Here is an 18,774-nt window from a genome sequence, read left to right as displayed (position 1 = left end):
AATCAGAGACAAGGGGCAACCTTCACAGAGTCTGACACCCACCGAAAACATGTTTGAGTTTCCGCTGAGAATACGGACACAGCTCTCACATTGGTTATACAAGGACCAGATGGCTTGTAGCTACTGCCCCGGCACCCCATACTCCCGCAGTACCCCGCACAGAGTGCCCAGGGGTACACGGTCTAAAGCCTTCTCCAAGTCCACAAAACACATGTAGACTGTCTGGTCAAACTCCCATGCCCCCCCTCAGCACTTTCGCAAGGGTAAGGAGTTGGTCCGTTGTTCCACGGCCAGGATGGAATCAACATTGTTCCTCCTGGATCTGAGGTTCGACAGTCGATCGGAGCCTCCTTTCCAGCACCCTAGAGTAGACTTTCCCAGGGAGGCTAAGCAGTGTGATGCCCCGATAATGGAGCACACCCTCCAGTGTGCCACTCTGCCTTGCAACCCATATTGTGGTCGGAGAGGGAATTACACCCAAACGGGCACTGCACTAGTTACTGAAATAGTGTCTCTCTCTCCACGGCTCCGTGGTGCTGAGAGACGCACAGGGGGGAAGTAGCCATTGTAGAAAATATGACAAATATTTGAATATATATTTTAAATATTTTAAAAGTGTAGTCGTTGTCTTAATCGTTTGGTGCCCCTCCCAGCACAGCAAATTGGTTGGTGCCCCGGGCCCTTGCTCAATGCCATATATGATAATAATAATGATAATAATGATAATGATAATAATAATAATAATAAATCAAACTTATATAGCACTTTTCTAAAACTCAAAGTCGCTTTCCAATAAACGGCGGTGAAACAAGACAAGACAACGGATAAACATAACACAGACTTACAGGGGTGGATGGGAAGGGGGCGCTATGAGAGGGAGAAGCGGCAGCCACACACGACGAAAGCAGTACTCTCCCACTTAAACAGATACAAAAGGGCAAGAAAAACAAAAATAGACAACAGCACTGTAGACGATCATTTTCTGTAGGGGTTTACTCCCGTAGCCTATTCCTCTCCCGAGGTATCCACCAGGCAGTGGCACTATTTAACCCATAGCTGGGGGCTGGTTCGTGGGCATCAGGGAATATCCACACACCGGTGGGCCTGCGTACCCCACGTCTAGAGGCCAGACCTCCTCCGAGTCCCTAATCCGGCCCAGGATAGTATCCGGCATATCGAGTAAGAAATTTTAACTTGCACTTTGGTGTTCACTTCAAAGTGCAAAATGCAATGGTTTTTAGTTAACTGGGTGAAATTGGACTCGTGAAAACGTCCGACGCTCATTTTAAACTGCCCCTAAAGACGCCGTTATAAAGCTATGGCCGGCAGTGGTCCTGCAGCCAACACCTCCACAATGAAGCTGCAGAGTAAAAGTATATCATAACCAATATGCATGAGAGGAAAAAAAAGCTATGAGAATATGACCCAGAATTATGCTTTTAACTCATTTGGCCTTTCAAAGCAAACCCTTTACACATCCTACTCCCTGATTTGATGGCTTTCGTGATGTTTCCACAGTTAATGTGCTTGCTGGGATCAGCAGGGACAACAAGAGAAAGAAGGAAAAGAAAAGAGAGAGAAAACAAAGGTGTAAAATAAGATGAGATTAAAAAAAATTGACACTAAAGGACGGGATAAACAGACAAGTCAGCGTGAGCCCAAGTTTTCGAGGCATTTTTAAAATTTTTTATTCTTCACTTTATTCGTTCACAGCTTGACCTCTTTCTTCTTCAGGTTGAGTTTTACAATGGCTCATTACCAGAGGAGAGAGGGACGGATGGAGGGGCTGGTGCGGTGCGGTGCGGGTAGGGAAAGAAGAGAAGGAGAGCGAGTGTGGAGGTGTGCCAGAGGTGAAACAGACAGAGAGGAGAGATAGAAAGAGGGAGAACGAGAGGAAGCGGTGGCCAGGAAGGAAGGAAGGGGACGGGGGATAAAGAAGGAAGTCATATAGACGGGTGAAGTAAGGGGTCTTTCTCCTACGTGTTTTTCTTCTGTAATTATCTACATTATACATCAAAACTTGAGGCTTGGCCTTGCAGGCATGTTTGATATCAACACATAAACAGAAACACAGACAGTTTGTATAAAAAGGATAAATTAAATAGGATAATGGTGGTGGATAGTGGTGTGCAGGCAGTGAGAGGGGTGCGGAAGGGGAGCGTGTGTGTGTGTGTGTGTGCGCATGTGTGTGTGTGTGTGCGTGTGTGTGCGCATGTGGGGCGGGGTGAGATGGGTTGTACGCAAGCGAGTGTGGCGGTTTGGATGAGGTGGTGGAGCACTAGTCAGTCAGGATGGGCGATTACTCTTTCACCAAGGTGGTAAACTCTGCAGAGAGATGAGAAATAGAAGGACTTGTTATCTTGGACATTGTGTCGCACCATGTTTGTACCTCTTAAAAGGCCCGGGCCGCACCGCCTAGCTGAGCAGCGAAAACCTCCTGCATTTCATTTCGGTGGCCATGCTAACAGGTTAGAGCAGCCACACGGCCCACGTGAGCGGCGCGGCTCAGGCCACGCTGCAGCGACGCATCGTCGAGAGTTTCGGAGTCGAGCCTATTTTCCTGGCGTGAGGCGCGGTTCAGCAAACATCGATAGTGAAAACGATAGCTGATAGTCATGCTGAGATCATACCGGCAACATGACTGACACCTTTCACTATAGTTTCAATGCCTATATCTGTAGAATATGTCACAGACATGAAAAAATAAACCCCCCCCCCATTTTTCTCCCCAATTACACGCGGCCAATTACCCCACTCTTCCGAGCTGTCCCGGTCACTGCTCCACCCACTCTGCTGAGCCGGGGAGGGCTGCAGACTACCACAGGCCTCCTCTGATACATGTGGAGTCGCCAGCCGCTTCTTTTCACCTGACAGTGAGGAGTTTCACCAGGAGGACGTAGCACATGGGAGGATCATGCTATTCCCCCCCAGTTCACCCCCCGAACAGGCTCCCCGACCGACCAGAGGAGGCGCTAGTGCAGTGACCAGGAAACACACCCATATCCGGGATTCGAACCAGCAATCCCCGTGTTGGTAGGCAATGGAATGGACCGCTATGCTACCCCGACGCCCTATATATATATATATATTTAACCATTTTAGCAATTGAATGTTAGGAGAAAGCAGAGGCAACATGTGTCTAAACTAAATATAAATTAAATTTATAATGAAATGAAACATTTGATTATTGATGGGCCATTATCAAAAGCAAACTCAGTGTAGAAAGTTAGGGCTTGCAGTAGCAGCACTGCAGCAGCAATGCTGCCTGTGTGGACACCACATGCATGCGAGCTGCAGCAGTTCAGTGAGGTAGCTGTCACGCACTGGTACAGGTAAGCAGTGAGGACCAGGCCTTAATATGTACATATGTGTCTGAATGTCTGCTCATGTGTACATTTCTGAGAGGCCCAAAGAGAATGACTGTTTCGCTTGATGCTTCTACAGTGCTTATACACTTACAGTATGTGTATGTGTATCTGTGTGTGTGTGTGTGTGTGTGTGTGCGCGCGCGCGCGTGTGTGTGTGTGTGTGTGTGTGATGGATGTATTATAGTAGAACTGGATACCGGATCTAAAAATGGCACCTGTTGATTCCTACAAGAATTGCTCGCCTGGCGCATAGGTTGGTGCTAGAATGCATCGTCCGGAGGGAGGCGGGAGGGAACGCCACTGCACATCATCAAATGCTCACAGCAGAATCGACCAATATCGACTCGGGGTCCTTCGACTACATATGACATCACGGATTATGTTGCTAGCTAGCGTTGTTTAATGCTAGCTTTATAGTTACTTAGCTGTGTTTTTTACAATCCACATTGACATAGAGTTGGTTAGTAAAGGTGTGAGGGCCGAAGGCCCGAGCTGCGTCTAAGGAGCGAGACCGCAGGCTCAGGACCCCGGGGGGGGGGGGGGGGGGGACGAGTGAACGCCGGCAAGGGCCAAAGGCCAGAGCTGCGTGTAACGTCAATCTACTTTTTCCCACTGTTCCTAAACTGAACTAGCCCCTACCCAAGCCGCTACCCAATCATAAGATTGGTCGCTTCCGCTGTGAGCATTTGATGACGTGCAGTGGAGCTCCCTCCCACCTCCCTGCGGATGATGCATTCTAGCACCAACCCGTCGCATACGCCGAAAAAGTTTCTAGCTTCCGAGTTACCTCCGGGTACATGGGGGCTACTGAATATGCGCGGTAGTGATACTCTCATCATGCCTCTAGGCTATGAGAACGAGCGAACCACGTTCAGGATCCAGCGCTGTGCGTTCATGAATGCAATGCAAGAGGACTTCATGGATGCATAACAAGACTACTACGGGACTTACTTGGGCCTTGAAACCATGGATGTATTTATACAAACGGCCAAAAAAAACCCAAAAACCAAAAACAAAACAATTAACGTTCAAAACAAAGTCTAACAAGTGACCAATAATAATATCATAGCACCTGACATGGGCTGGATCCGCCCACAGTCCAGCAGTTTCGCATAGGAATCACATCTGCTCCTAGGCCGCCCCGCCCTGCACCCCTGACCAGTGTGGCCTCCTAAAGTCAGAACCCATTTTAAGGCCTTGTGGATCTAAAATGAGCTGGGACAGGTACGGCCCAAAGCCTGTACAGATCCGTAAACCGGATCCGCGCCTTTATTGGCCCCGTTGTGCAAAAAGAAACTGGGGCGGATCTGTTTAGCTGATCTGCCCCAGTTGCTGTGATACATCTGGCCCGGATCTGGCCCAGTTTCATTTTGCTGTCTGGGATGCGACGCAAAACCATAAACTCAAAATATCTTGATGTGTGAAAGAGAAGGCTCAGCTTTGTGTCATTTATTCACCTTTACCTTTGATTTTTGTTCATCTGAACAGCGTGTTTAACCTAGCACAGATCCTCGTTCCCAAGACACAACATGGCCGCACATACAGTGTTTGTACACAGCTGTGGCGTCATGCAGGAAGAACATTTCTGGGCTTTGGAAAATTTTTAAAAAGATGAAAACCCCATGGCTTAAAAATATACAAAACAAAGAGTAATAATTGACCATGATTATAGCTGCAGGTGTCCTGTCAACAGTTTTACTGGCGTCTCTTTTACATTGGTGGTCTATGGGGGAGATGCTTTTTGGGCCGCAGGGGATTTTTTGCTGCAATACCGCGAGTGACCACTGGGAAAAAATTGGCTGCAAGGCTGAGTGGCGGTACTGTATCCAGTTCTACTATAATATATGCATGGTGTGTGTGTGTGTGTGTGTGTGTGTGATGTTTTGAAATTGAAATTAGTATAATCTGATGTAAAGGTAGGTTAGGTGCTCACCTTCGACTCCAATCTTGCCGTCTCCATCCTTATCGGCTGCTTTTAAAAAGCTTTTGGTTTCTTTGTCTGTCAGGTCCCTGCCATTTGTGGCAAACCCCTTCAGCACGAATCTGACCAGACACAGGAAGGAAGAATTGATGCATGTCACGAAACACTTTCGCCTCGTGTGTGTTTGTGTGCGTGTGAGCGTGTGTTTGAGTTGTGCCATCTCACTTGAGCTCCTCTTCCTCTATGAAGCCACTGTTGTCGGCATCGAGCACTAGGAAGGCCTTCTTCACATCCTCAGTAGACTTAGCCTTCAAGCCCACCATCTCGAAGAACTTCTTATGGTCAAAAGAGTCGGCAGCTACACACACACACACACACACACACACGCGCACACACACACACACACACACACACGCACACACAGGCAGTAATGAAAAGTCACACACATAAACCAGGTCTAACAATGCCAGCATATTGAGAAACCTCTTTTCAGATAAAACTTGTCAGTTCTCTCGCTGGTGGTGACGTGATGTATTCTGAGAGACTTTTTCTTTTCCCAGGAGCAATTTTAAATGTCAAATACAGTCTTTTTTTTTTAGAGGACACAATCCATAACTGTGCAGACAAAATGGATATGCAAACGTGCAACACACTTGGACTTTCTTTGCATTCGCTTTTGCTGTCTCCCTCACACAGACAGTTGCACACAAACACGCACATATCCAAACACACAAACACACACACACACACACACACAAAACATGCATCCCGTGTGTCTCACACACCCCCGGGAAGTTGTTACCATTATTATTTAGCATGCGTCAAGCTATCCTGTATACAGCTGCAGCATGTGGAGAATTCACTGAGGCACACGGCATGCTGCTCTGAATGGTCCTCGGGACAAAATCTGACCGCAGCTCGTCTTCCAACAAGCCACCAGCGGTCCCATCAGTTCTGGGTCAAAGACTTCTGTCGACCTCAGGACTGTCCCTCGTTAGGACAACGTCCACATGCACACAGTCACATGCACGCACACACGCAAATGCACATACACACACACACGGCACACAAGGTGCACATGCCCTCATAACACGTGTGTGTGTGTGTGTGTGTGTGTGACATCAAGTACCTCTTAATTGTTCTTCTCTAACTATTAAGTGATGTTACAAAGGGTAATGCTTATGTTTCAGGAGTGGGACAAGAAAGAGGCAACAAAAAAAAAAGTCCAAACAGGTTTTTTTGATCTAATTAAATGTGAGCGGTTCCTTTTCCCTTCCGTCTTGTGTTCAGACAAAGACCCATTCATTGGCTATCAGTACCGTTTTCAATGTTTTCATGAATTAGCCATCACCCTAACAACCCCTTTACCATTGGGTGTGGTACACATTACAGCGAAGGTCAATTTGTGTTGAGATTTTGTCTGACTCACAAATCTACCACAAAGGGGTGGTCACATCACCACTGATGCAACTGAAATCACTTTACTCCGATATAGACAAATATAGACGCACATATATAGACGCACATATATAGACGTCGCAGGATATGATGTCTTGATATAGAAACCCCCCCCCCTTTTCCTCCCCAGTTGTACTTGGCATATTACCCCACTCTTCCGAGCTGTCCCGGTCGCTGCTCCACCCCTCTGCTGATCTGAGGAGGGCTGCAGACTACCACATGCCTCCTCCAGACTACCACATGCCTCCTCCAGACTACCACATGCCTCCTCCAATACATGTGGATTCACCAGCCGCTTCTTTTCACCTGACAGTGAGGAGTTTCACCAGGGGGACATAGCATGTGGGAGGCTCACGGTATTCCCCCCAGTCCCCCCCCCCACGAACAGGCGCCCCGACCGACCAGAGGAGGCGCTAGTGCAGCGACCAGGACACATACCCACATCCGGCTTCCCACCCACAGGATGGGCAGTTGTGTCTGTAGGGACGCCCGACCAAGCCATCTTGATACAGAAATAGCATCCATGCGCTGTAAACAGCACAGTGTACTGTCAGTCGCTGTCTGTGTTGGCATTAGATATGTAGGTAGCTGAATAGCATTTAGCCGTTCGCTAAACTAGCTTGCTATAGCTTATAGCAGCAAACGCTAAAATGGCCGTATGCAAAACAGTGACACTGAGGATCAGTATTAGTCAAGTGTGTTTACGTCATACAAGTTGAATTTTGGTATGGAGCTGATTCTGCCTGTCTCCCTCTCCCTCTGCCTGTCTGCCTCTCTGTGCATGTGTTCGAATGGAAGTTAATGGGACACGGAGGTGCAGTGTGGCCGCCCCGTTTGGTGAGCTTCATGTATTTCAGTGTGACGTGTTTCAGTTGGGTTACCAAACCATGAAAGCAGTTTACCTGCGAACGCGTCTAGGGCTTTCTTGATGTCGTCAGACTTGAGGATGCTGGTCATTGCCATCGCGGCTGCTAGATAAAGAGGGAGGGCGAGATAAGGGAGAGAGAGAATGATGAGAGATGGAGAAAGAGAGAGAGAGAGGTTAAAATCAAGGTTGCTGGAAAGCAGCTCAAGAGAAGACATTCTGGTATTACACCAGTGGCACTCTTGAAATGGAGCAGGAAATCAGGACAAGTGTGAGGGGATGAGCGGCGCAGAGAGGGAATTAGTGACAGATGATGAGGAAGGAAGGAAGTTCCCGAGAAGGAGGGAGATGCTGTAAGAGGATGATGTGAGTCAGAGGTACACAGCGAGGTTTGGTCACGCACATTTCAGGTCGGCCCTGTTGTTTCTGAAGCGCTAATGGGAAGCTGTGGCCAATGATGACGCAACCTACACTGAAAAAATAAGAAGAAATGTTGGTTTTACTTAAAAATGTCACGCAAGTGGTTCAGCACAACTGTGATAAGTAACTTCTCAGCAACTTAAGGAACTAATTTATTCAACACACTTGCTTGGAACCACTTGAAATGAGGTTTTTAAGTAAATCCAGTGTTTCATTTGCTGAGAAGAAATAATGGGAAGTAGAAGAGGGCAGGATATACAGGACAATATCTAGTCTCATATACCATCTTGCGATACGAGACTAGATATCGTCTGGGATTTTGGTTATTGGGATATAAATTAGCTGAATGAACTGAACAATGGATGTCTCAGGCTGCTTGGTGACCATATCCAAATGACTAGTGATAGGCTGTCAACATTTTTCTGTGTGTAAATATCTCGTGAAAGTCTTTCCCAAAATACCACACATCAGCAATATTGAGGTATTCAGTCAAAAATATTGTGACATCTAATTTATCAATATTATCCACCCCCAGAGGAACAGAAAGAGGCGTGTGTGTGTGTGTGTGTGTGTGTGTTGCACCAGGGGAGGGATTGAGATGATGATGATGATTCTCTTCATCAGCGTAATGTCAGCGGGCTGTTAGGAGGAATAATGGCGGGCGTCCAGATGCCTCGTCAGCAGGCCTTTACAGGACATCTAGTCCAAGAGTGAAACACCTCTGAAGGGCACGCACGGCAGAAGGCCTACAGCTGACCTGGCCCTGCAAGCTCCGGCAACCATGCCGCTGCCTTCATTCTCTGCGTTTGTGACCGAACCCGACCCGACCTCTAATTATGAAATGCTCACTTCGGGCCCTTAAGCTTACTCCCCCCACCCCCCACCCCGGTGCTGTTGAAAGTAAACGTAGGCATGAGCTAAGCAAATGCACACTCATGCAAACACAAACGCATGCACACATTCAAGCACTCACACCCTTGTACAAAAGCAAGCACACATGCACGCACACTTATATCTGCTCAAGAAGCACCAAGACTGTGTGCTTAAACACACACACACACACACACACACACACACACACACACACACACACACACACACACACACACATACACAAACACACACACATACTCGCAAAGCTATACTTTTGGGGCCCCCTCATCGACTACATTAATTTCCTAGCCCTTAACCCTAACCTTAACCACGCAAACTACATGCCTAACACTAACCCTTACCCTAACCTTAACCTAATCCTAACCCTAACCCTAACCTTAACCTAACCCTAATTCTAACCTTAACCCTAAATCCAAGTCCTAACCCTAAAATAGACCCTTTTACTCGTGCGGTCCCATAAAATGGCCCCACAAGTTAGGTGGATTCTGGTTTTTCTATCCTAATGGGGACCAAATGTCCCCATTAGGATAGAAAAACATGGTGTACACACACACACACACACACACACACACACACACACACACACACACACACACAGGGGTCCGGAGGGTGTTGAGGTCTGGAGGGGTGTGGCATTGGGATGGGTTGAATTGCCTAAGGTTTGATGTCCTGCAAGGATGCGCGTGCCTACACACACACACACACACACACACACACACACACACACACACACACACACACACACACACACACACACACACACACAGGGGTCTGGAGGTGTGAGGTCTGGAGGGGTGTGGTATTGGGATGAGTTGAACAGCCTAAGGTTTGATGTCCTGCAAGGATGAAAACACACACACACACACACACACACACACACACACACACACACACACACACACACACACACACACACACACACACACCATCTCGGATAGATAGATAGATAGATAGATAGATAGATAGATAGATAGATAGATAGATAGATAGATAGATAGATAGATAGATAGATAGATAGATAGATAGATAAACATGTTTTTGGAAAGACACAAACCAACAGTAACTTCTGGTTATTCTAGGCTTCTACACAAAGTGTGTACTTTGTGTCCTTGGTCTGGAAAATGAAATCCCTTCTGCAGACCGGGTGGGTCTCCTATACATCCTCATATACATATTACTATATGATAAACACAAGATGATCCTTTATTTCTAGAATATCTCCATGTAGTGTTTATGGACTCCATCTTCAGATGTAAACCTACAATGTGTGGATAAAAACAACAGTTTTCAGGAAGTCTGGTTCGGCTAAGTCCACCACGCACCATTTGAGACTAACATGGCGGCTGCACACGCAGGTCGATACGGCACCACGTGTGATAACACAACTCTTCTCTTATCATTACAAGAGCACAACCTCCATACTCTGACCTTTACCACACCGCGGTCTGTGGAGAAAAGGGAATGATTCACGGTGGGAAGAAGAGGGTGAGATTGATTCACGGAGGGGTTTTGTTTAATGAAGGGTGAGTGAAATTGTATGAAGTGGACCCCGAAATCGATTCCTTTAAATGAAAGCATTAAGCCCTGTGTTAATCTATTTTCTATTGTGTGCGGCTGGAGACTTTTGGCCTCCTGAGCATTAACATGTATGGCTTTCTCTCTCTCTCTTGCTCTCCATCGCTCTCCCGCTCTCATCTCTCTCTCTATCGCTCTCTTGCTCTGCATCTCTCTCTCTCCATTGCTCTCTCGTGATCCATCTTTCTCTCCATTGCTCTCTCTCTCCATCCCTCTATCTTGCTCTCCATCTCTCTATCTTGCTTTCCATCGGTCTCTCTCTCGCTCTCTCTCTCCCTCCCTCTCTCTCTCATCTCGCTCTCCATCTCTCTCTCTTGCTTGCTCTCTTATCGCTATGGAGCTTCATTCGAAGTACTCTGGAGTGATTAGTTAAGGTACTTACAGTACAGTGGTCACAAAGTCCTGCTGAAGCGACTTGAAATATTCCCTAGCACAGTATGCTTTGCTCTGATATCCTGCAAGGACACACACACACACACACACACACACACACACACACACACACACACACACACACACACACACACACACACACACACACACATATCTTCTCTAACAGAAAGATAGACGGACTGATAGATAGATAGATAGATAGATAGATAGATAGATAGATAGATAGATAGATAGATAGATAGACAGATATAGACAGACAGACAGATAGATACATAGATAGATACATAGATAGATCCTAATTATAATCATTATATAACCTATCTCTGCAAGTACAGTATACTTGTAGAGATAGGTTATATAAGCTCCATCACGGCTCCACCGTACATTGACATACCACAGCATCTCAGCAGTATTCAAACGCTCATGACAGTCTCAAATAAATAAATGACTGAACGGTTTACAAAAGAAACAGAACACCCTCCCACATGATGTTACTCTGACAAGGTTTTTCTTCTTCAACTCGGTGTTGATTACTAAAGTATAGTGAAACTCTTCATGGGAAGGTAGAGAGGAATTGGCGGTTAACCAGTGCCACCCTCCATATTCCCAGTACAGTACTACCAATCTGTACAGCGAAATAACATTTTCCTTTGAGGTGTTTCTGCTCTCGTGTTTTGGCAGTGAGTTTCTAGTATTCATAAATAGATACTATGAATAATATTGTTACAAAAAAGATCCAATACAACACACTTTTTTTTTTGTTATTTCATAAACATGAATTTGTCCTTTGTTTTCATGCCTACTGTCATTTTGTAAGACCATCATTTTTTTTAATTTTTATTTTTTTGGAATGGTGGACCATCTTATGTCAGAATGCGACTCTTAATTGGTCTTTGTTGGGCCATAACAGGAAAAATCTGTGAGTGCATTCATCACCAAGTGGGATCCCCTATGAATCCATCTCTGAGGTCAAACAACCTTCGTACAAACATCGACTCAGATCCACTTATCTATATCGTCTAAGTCATATTGTACTGACTACATTTCTGGAGCTATCCAGGTCTTAGTTCTCACTGTTGTTTTGCTCATTAATCCACTCTTAACCTTATTTTCACTGTTATCAACCCATCATCATATCAGTGTAATTGGATCTCCATTTAATCTAGTGCTGCCTTCGCTCGAATTCGCCCTGTATTTATCTTCTTCCTATAATTAGAAAACCCTATCTCTTTGCTGTGCTTTAAGATCCACTCCAGTGAAAACACGTTTTCAATTCTTGTAGTTTTGTAACAGAGGGCTTGAATAACTGATTTTATTTCGAACATGTTAAACTAACAAAATAAAATATATAGGCAGGAATACAAAAACAAATGGAAATAACAGTGAACATATTTTGCAAACTCTCTGGAACAACACAAGTCTGGTCCATGTTCGAAAGGGGTGTAGGATGAAGTAAAGAACTTTTCTGGTCCAACCCCCTTTTTTATACATTATCAACCAAATCAATCCAAAACAAAACTTTCAAAACAAAACAAAAATGAAAAAAAGAAAAGAAAGACCAATGCATAGAAATCAAAATAAATAAAACAGCGCAAGTCAAACAAGGCACCTTACACGTCATGTATCATGTCATGTTATTCCAGTCCACCTCTTTGTTCGTCCATCCTATATCTGTTCAATATGTTATTCTTAAAGAATTGTTTAAACTTACTTATTGATGTACACATCTTGATTTCTTTTCTACAGTTGTTCCATAGATTAACTCCTTTGATGGTTATACAATGAAGTTTTGCATTTGTCCTCACTAGTTGTTTTTTTAATATACGTATTCTGCTGAGATCGTTTACTTTCCCTCATTTTGAACAACTTTTGGACACTGTTTGGTAACTGCTGATTTTTTACTCTGTTCATGATTTGAATTGTTTTGAAGTCAACCAAATCCTTAAATTTTAGTGCTTTCAGTTTGATAAAGAGTAGGTTTGTAGGGTCTCTGTAAGTGGTTTTGTTTACAATTCTTATGGCTCTTTTTTTAAGCATGAAGCTTGGATCCGTGTTTGTTCTGTATGTGTTCCCCCACACTTCCACACAGTAGGTGATGTATGGAGTATGAAGGAACAGTACAATGTGGTATAGTGCTGGTTGATGCAGGAGATCTTTGACTTTATATAATACTAGCAGAGGTACCCGGCGTTGCCCGGGGAAAATATTCTCACCAAAACAACCAAAACGATCTAATCTTTACAATATAATCGATGATTAAATATAGGATAATTTATGATATGATACATGTGACAAACGAATGTCGAATAAATTAATGTTATTAATGAAAATGATCAAATGTCATTATTTTCAATACATTCATCAAGCTTCTTTGTCCATGTGTGTATTAATCACTCAGTGCTCAGGGTAAACCACGTTGCATTAATTCAGGTGAGCATTGACAATGTTAGGTGTAGTGCCTCCCTTGACCACTGGAAGGATTTGCTGGAAGTCTCCACAAAGCATCGCTGGAATGCCTCTTTCGCAAATAAATCAAAATGTTTACTTGCTTTTTGAAATATTTTTTGAACTGTGCAATCCTTGGAAAGTGCTGATTCTAAAGATACCTTTCTTTTTGTTCTACAATGAGTATTTCTGGAGTTTTAAGCGAACATACAACCATACACTTTTGCTTTATATACACATGCAGATTGCAATTGACTTTGATATTTTTGCTTTAATATACTTTAAATGTGGCTTCCAACACAATTTATTGTCTATTATTACTCCAAGACATTGTATTTCTGACACTTTTTTGATTTCTCTATAAGTTTATTTCTGATTTTTCCCTTTTTTCTCCCAATTTAGTGGCCAATCGATCCCTATTTTAATTCAAACACCCACCCTCGTACTGCATGCGTTCGCCAACTGCATCTCTCCGGCCGGCAGTCTCGAAAGAGACCGCCTCCCCACTTTTGTGACAAGGCGACTCCAGGCCGAACCACTGTTTTTTCCCGACACACACAGAGACGCATTCACGTGACGAACACAAGCCAACTCCGCCCCCCTCCCGAAGACAGCGTTGCCAATGATTGCTGCTTCATCGAGTCCGGCCATAGTCGGATCTGACGAGACCGGGGCGCGAACCCCAGTCCCCAGTGGGCAACTGCATCGACACAAAGCCGATGCTTAGACCGCTACACCACCGCGGACCCCCACTTTTTTTGATTTCTACATCATTTATCATGAGCTTCTTGTTTGAGTTTGTTGACCGATTCCCAAATATTATAAATTTTGTATTGCTTAAATTTAGTGTTAGTTTATTTTAATCAAACCAACTCTTTAGTTTCTTCAATTCATGTCCTACTGTACCCAGAACTTATTCCAAGTTTTCCCCACTGCAAAGTAGCATTGTGTCATCTGCAAATAAAATTATTTTTAGTGTTTTAATGGGATAGGCTCCAGTAGCCCCACAACCCTGAGAGCAGGATAAATGGTTTGGCTAATGGATGGATGGATGGAAACCTCACATATATTATTAATGTACAAAATAAACAATAATGGCCCCAACACTGAGCCTTGAGGAACCCCACACTTAACTTTCAATAATTGTGATTCAAAATTATTAATTTGCACATACTGGTTCCTATTATCTAGGTAACTGGATAGTCAATAAAGAGCTACTCCTCTGATTCCATATTTTTGTAGTTTTATCAATAATAAGTCATGCTCAACTGTATCAAATGCTTTTTTTCTTTTTTAGATCTAAGAATATTCCTAGAGGATATTCTATATTTTCTATAGCAGTTGTTATCTCTTCCACAAAATCAATCAGCGCAAATGATGTAGTCCTATCAGTATTAAATCCATATTGTTGTTCACACAGTACATTATGTTTTGTGATAAAGTCATCCAACCTTGAATAGAATATCTTTTCCAGTATTTTAAAGAACTGTGAAAGCAAAGAAACAGGTCTGTAATTTGAGAGTGTCTCTATCACCAGCCTTGACTTTAGCCGTTTTCATTTTACATGGAAAACATCAGTTTTCAGAGATTGGTTGCATATAGTATATGTAAGAGGTTTCCCCACACACTCAATAATATCTTTAACTAGTGACATTTCAATACCATTGCAGTCTCTTGAATTCTTACCCTGAAATCTTTTGAAAATGTCAATAATTTCTCTTTCATCTGTTCCCTTTAAAAACAAAGATTCTTTTACCTATACATCTTCACTTGCCACATTATTTCTACAGCCAGTGCTTGCAATCTCCTCAGCCAATCCAGGACCAACACCAACAAAAAAATAATTGAATTCATTAACCATTAAGGCCATATCATTGATGGGTTAGAACTACTGTCATTGGGAAAATTTGACTAAAGCCCCTTGAGCAACTATCCTCGTCATTTTTAACATCATTAAAACGTTTCAGAAAACCAGTCTGCTTCTGGTAGTAAATTACATCATCTAATACGCTAATTTGATTGGACAGTCAATGATTGTCATCATCAGTCAGTCTGTTTTCGAATAGTTGCCTAGCAACAGCATGCTCGCTAGTGAGCTAGCTAGCTGTCAATAAAGATTTTTGTGAACTCAGGCCCTCCAGCCCCCGTCAGCCTCCTGAGAGTTGGCTGTGTTCAGAGATGGTGCGTTTAGACATAACAAATCACATGATACTACCGCAGATGAGAAAATTACACTTCTAATGGTCATACTACACAATGAGACTTTAAAAAAAATCAAATTAACTTAATTTAATGTAAAATTAACAAATACATTAGTTTCTTAATTAATTTTAATTTAATTAAAAATGTTTTTGCAATTAGACTTTTTTTAAAGACTTTTTTTTTAGAATTTTTCTTAGACTTTTAATTTTTAAGTCTTAAATTATATAATATGTACAGTCCCCTCATGTCCTCAATGTTCGGCAAATAGCCACACATCTCACTGTCGCCTCCTTAAAATTAAATAAAAGTTGCTCGATATTCCAGCGACACTGAAAGAACAAGCCAGAACAATTCCTGATGGCAAGAAAAATGCCAGTAGTGAAATTTTTTTGTTTTATTTTTTGTTTAGTTGATGTTGTTTTTCTAACCAGCCAATCAGCCAACAAACAAAAAGAAAAAGCAAACTCAGATACATGAGTATCATAGATACAACTAATAAATTAAAAGTTGCTATAAAAAGGTTTTGCAAGTCACTGATGATAATTATCTGCTGGATAACTAGCAAAGAACTCACGGGAACTCGTTACTTCATGGGTTAATTCCTTGTTTGCTGTCACATTTGGAGGATTTCCTGGCTGTTTTTACAGTAGTGCAATATATGAAACTGGGGTTTTCCTGCTCACGATGTCCCGCTGGCCCATTTCATCCCTCTGAAGTGAGGGAAACCCAACCGCAGCCCAGGACCACCACCTCCTCAGCTAGCCACAACAGCTGCAAGTGTGTGTGTGTGTAAAAGGTTTTGTAAGGGTGCCAAGCTGGCTAGGATGAGGAGATGGAATGATCAAGGGAGAAGTTAATTGCGTCTGGAGAAACTTGACACGCGTATTTCACAACCCTGTATGTGTTTGCAGTCAGCTGTAAGAAAAGAATAAAAAAAAAACATCAAGAGAGTGTATGCGTGTCATTATGAGGCCTAGAAAGATGGTGTTGTGGTGGGGGTGGGTGGGATGCAGAAATAGTGTGCTGCCTTATCGACTGAATATGGGGCCCTTTATGCATGTACGCATGCTCGCAGTTTGTGACATGGGCTTGAGCTGTCATTGTCTATAAGGAGGTAAAGGATTTATCTTGTGATCTGTGTTTACCTCCATGCATTGTGTGTTTGCGTTCTACAGCGAGGCATTTAATGGTGAGCATTGTTTTTGCAGAGTACTTGCTTTTATCTGAGTTCATATAGACCCCCGGGCCTCATATTTTTCAAAAACATATCAGTATAAGCACTAATAGAATTGTTTTTCTATCTATCTAAGATAAGATAGCTAATATAATAGCAGCATTAATCCAGATAAGTTTGGATTGCCTTATTCATGACTTACGTGGACAACACCGTGACAACCGCAGAGTAGATAACAAGCATCCATGAGCAAGCAAATGCATTTTCATGTCAGATTAAAAAAAGTATATACTTGTGAAAGATTGAAGTCCTTGGAGAATGCAACCTTTAATATTATATATATGCTAAATTCCATCCCTCCATCCATCATCTGAACTGCTTATCCTGCTCTCAGGGTCACGGGGATGCTGGAGCCTATTCCAGCAGTAACTGGGCGGCAGGCAGGGAGACACCCTGGATAGGCTGTATATATGCTATACTATATCCTATATTGTCCAGAGAAGAAAGACCAACAACATAGCTTTAACTTGCTTCTACAGTGAATATTATATGGCTGAATTTAATTTAAATGTGAAGACGGTGGGCGTCCGGGTGGCATGGCAGTCTATTCTGTTGCCTACCAACACGGGGATCGCCGGTTCAAATCCCCGTGTTACCTCCAGCTTGGTCAGGCGTCCCTACAGACACAATTGGCCGTGTCTGCAGGTGGGAAGCCGGATGTGGGTATGTGTCCTGGTCACTGCACAAGCGCCTCCTCTGGTCGGTCGTGGCGCCGGTTCAGTGAGGAGGGGGAACTGGGGGGAATAGCGTGATCCTCCCACGTGCGACGTCCCCCTGGTGAAACTCCTCAGTCAGGTGAAAAGAAGTGGCTGGCGACTCCACATGTGTCGGAGGAGGCATGTGGTAGTCTGCAGCCCTCCCCGGACCAGCAGAGGGGGTGAAGCAGTGACCGGGGCTGCTCGGAAGAGTGGGGTAATTGGCCAAGTACAATTGGGGAGAAAAGGGGGGAAGGACACCGTGGACTGAATGTTTTCCTTTTAAATTAAGTAACCTCGTTTAATTTTAGAAGTTTTTGTCCGCTGCTTAAAATTTAGTTTTGCAATGCCCTGATAGTGAATAAGAGTTTGTTTTTTAAATAACTGACATGCTAACATACATTTGATCCAAAATACCTCATAATGATTTGAGTACAAATGATTCTGGTAATAATTCAAAAAAATATGTTGTTGTTAACTTGACTAGCTAAAAAAATTAAAACTTGTACAGCAATGTTCTTCCTCCAAATTTGTCCATGAAACTACGATAACCTGTCCAGGTGAGACAAGTGAAAACATTTATTTTCAGTAAACATGTGCTCAACTGTCATGAACATGACGAGTTATTTCGATCATTTGTATGTACTCAAACACTAACGAAATTAATTTATCATTGAGCTCTAGGCTTTAAGTCCACATGACATCAATCGCACCCACCACATGTAGAGAGAGTCCTGTCAATACACTCTGAATTATCATTTGAAAACCATAAAGAACTACATGTTTGAGTTTATCACGTGGAGACATGAAGCAGAAGGTGTCTTTTGGTGTGGGGTATGTGTCTCACAAAACCGAGTAAATCCAAGGCTGTCCTATAACGAGTTTAAGGTTTTGGCTTGTCCGAAAAACAATTCGAATAGAACAGCATACAAAACGTCTTTTGTTCATACATCAAAAATAGCCCTGTGATGGCCTGGCGGCCTGTCCAGGGTGCCTCCCCGCCTGCCGCCCAATTATTGCTGGGATAGGCTCCAGCATCCCCGCGACCCTGAGCAGGATAAGCGGCTTGGATAATGGATGGAGGATTTTGGTGTGGTGGACCTCAGCACTCAGCATGCTGAGTTGCACCGGGCGAGTCACAGAAGTCTGAGTGGGCGTTATGTGAAATCACATAGAAGCAAAAATACTCAGAACAGGAGAATACATGAAATCGTTGGCATTACATTAATTGTCTTCACTTTGCTTTATGGTTGTCCTTAACGTTTAGGAGACTGTTGTTAGTATTTTTTTCCCCGTTTTCTTCT

The 18,774-nt window shown here is 43.6% G+C and overlaps 1 protein-coding gene across 1 annotated transcript; it reads right to left on the bottom strand.

Annotated features, from left to right (window-relative positions):
• Nucleotides 1-2,299: 2,299 nt before the first annotated feature.
• pvalb6 (parvalbumin 6) lies at nucleotides 2,300-10,926 on the bottom strand. Its single transcript, XM_056287532.1, has 5 exons — nucleotides 10,884-10,926; nucleotides 7,650-7,715; nucleotides 5,515-5,647; nucleotides 5,302-5,411; nucleotides 2,300-2,325 (listed from the first exon to the last, which is right to left on the bottom strand). The coding sequence occupies exons 2-5, from the start codon at nucleotides 7,708-7,710 to the stop codon at nucleotides 2,300-2,302; spliced, it is 330 nt and encodes a 109-aa protein (XP_056143507.1). The 5' UTR covers nucleotides 7,711-7,715; nucleotides 10,884-10,926.
• Between the last annotated feature and the right edge of the window lie 7,848 nt (nucleotides 10,927-18,774).

Source organism: Lampris incognitus, chromosome 10 (genome assembly GCF_029633865.1).
Source record: "Lampris incognitus isolate fLamInc1 chromosome 10, fLamInc1.hap2, whole genome shotgun sequence".
Lineage (NCBI taxonomy): Eukaryota > Metazoa > Chordata > Actinopteri > Lampriformes > Lampridae > Lampris > Lampris incognitus.
Note: the sequence above shows the minus strand (reverse complement) of the source record. Positions and strands in the feature narration are given on the sequence as shown.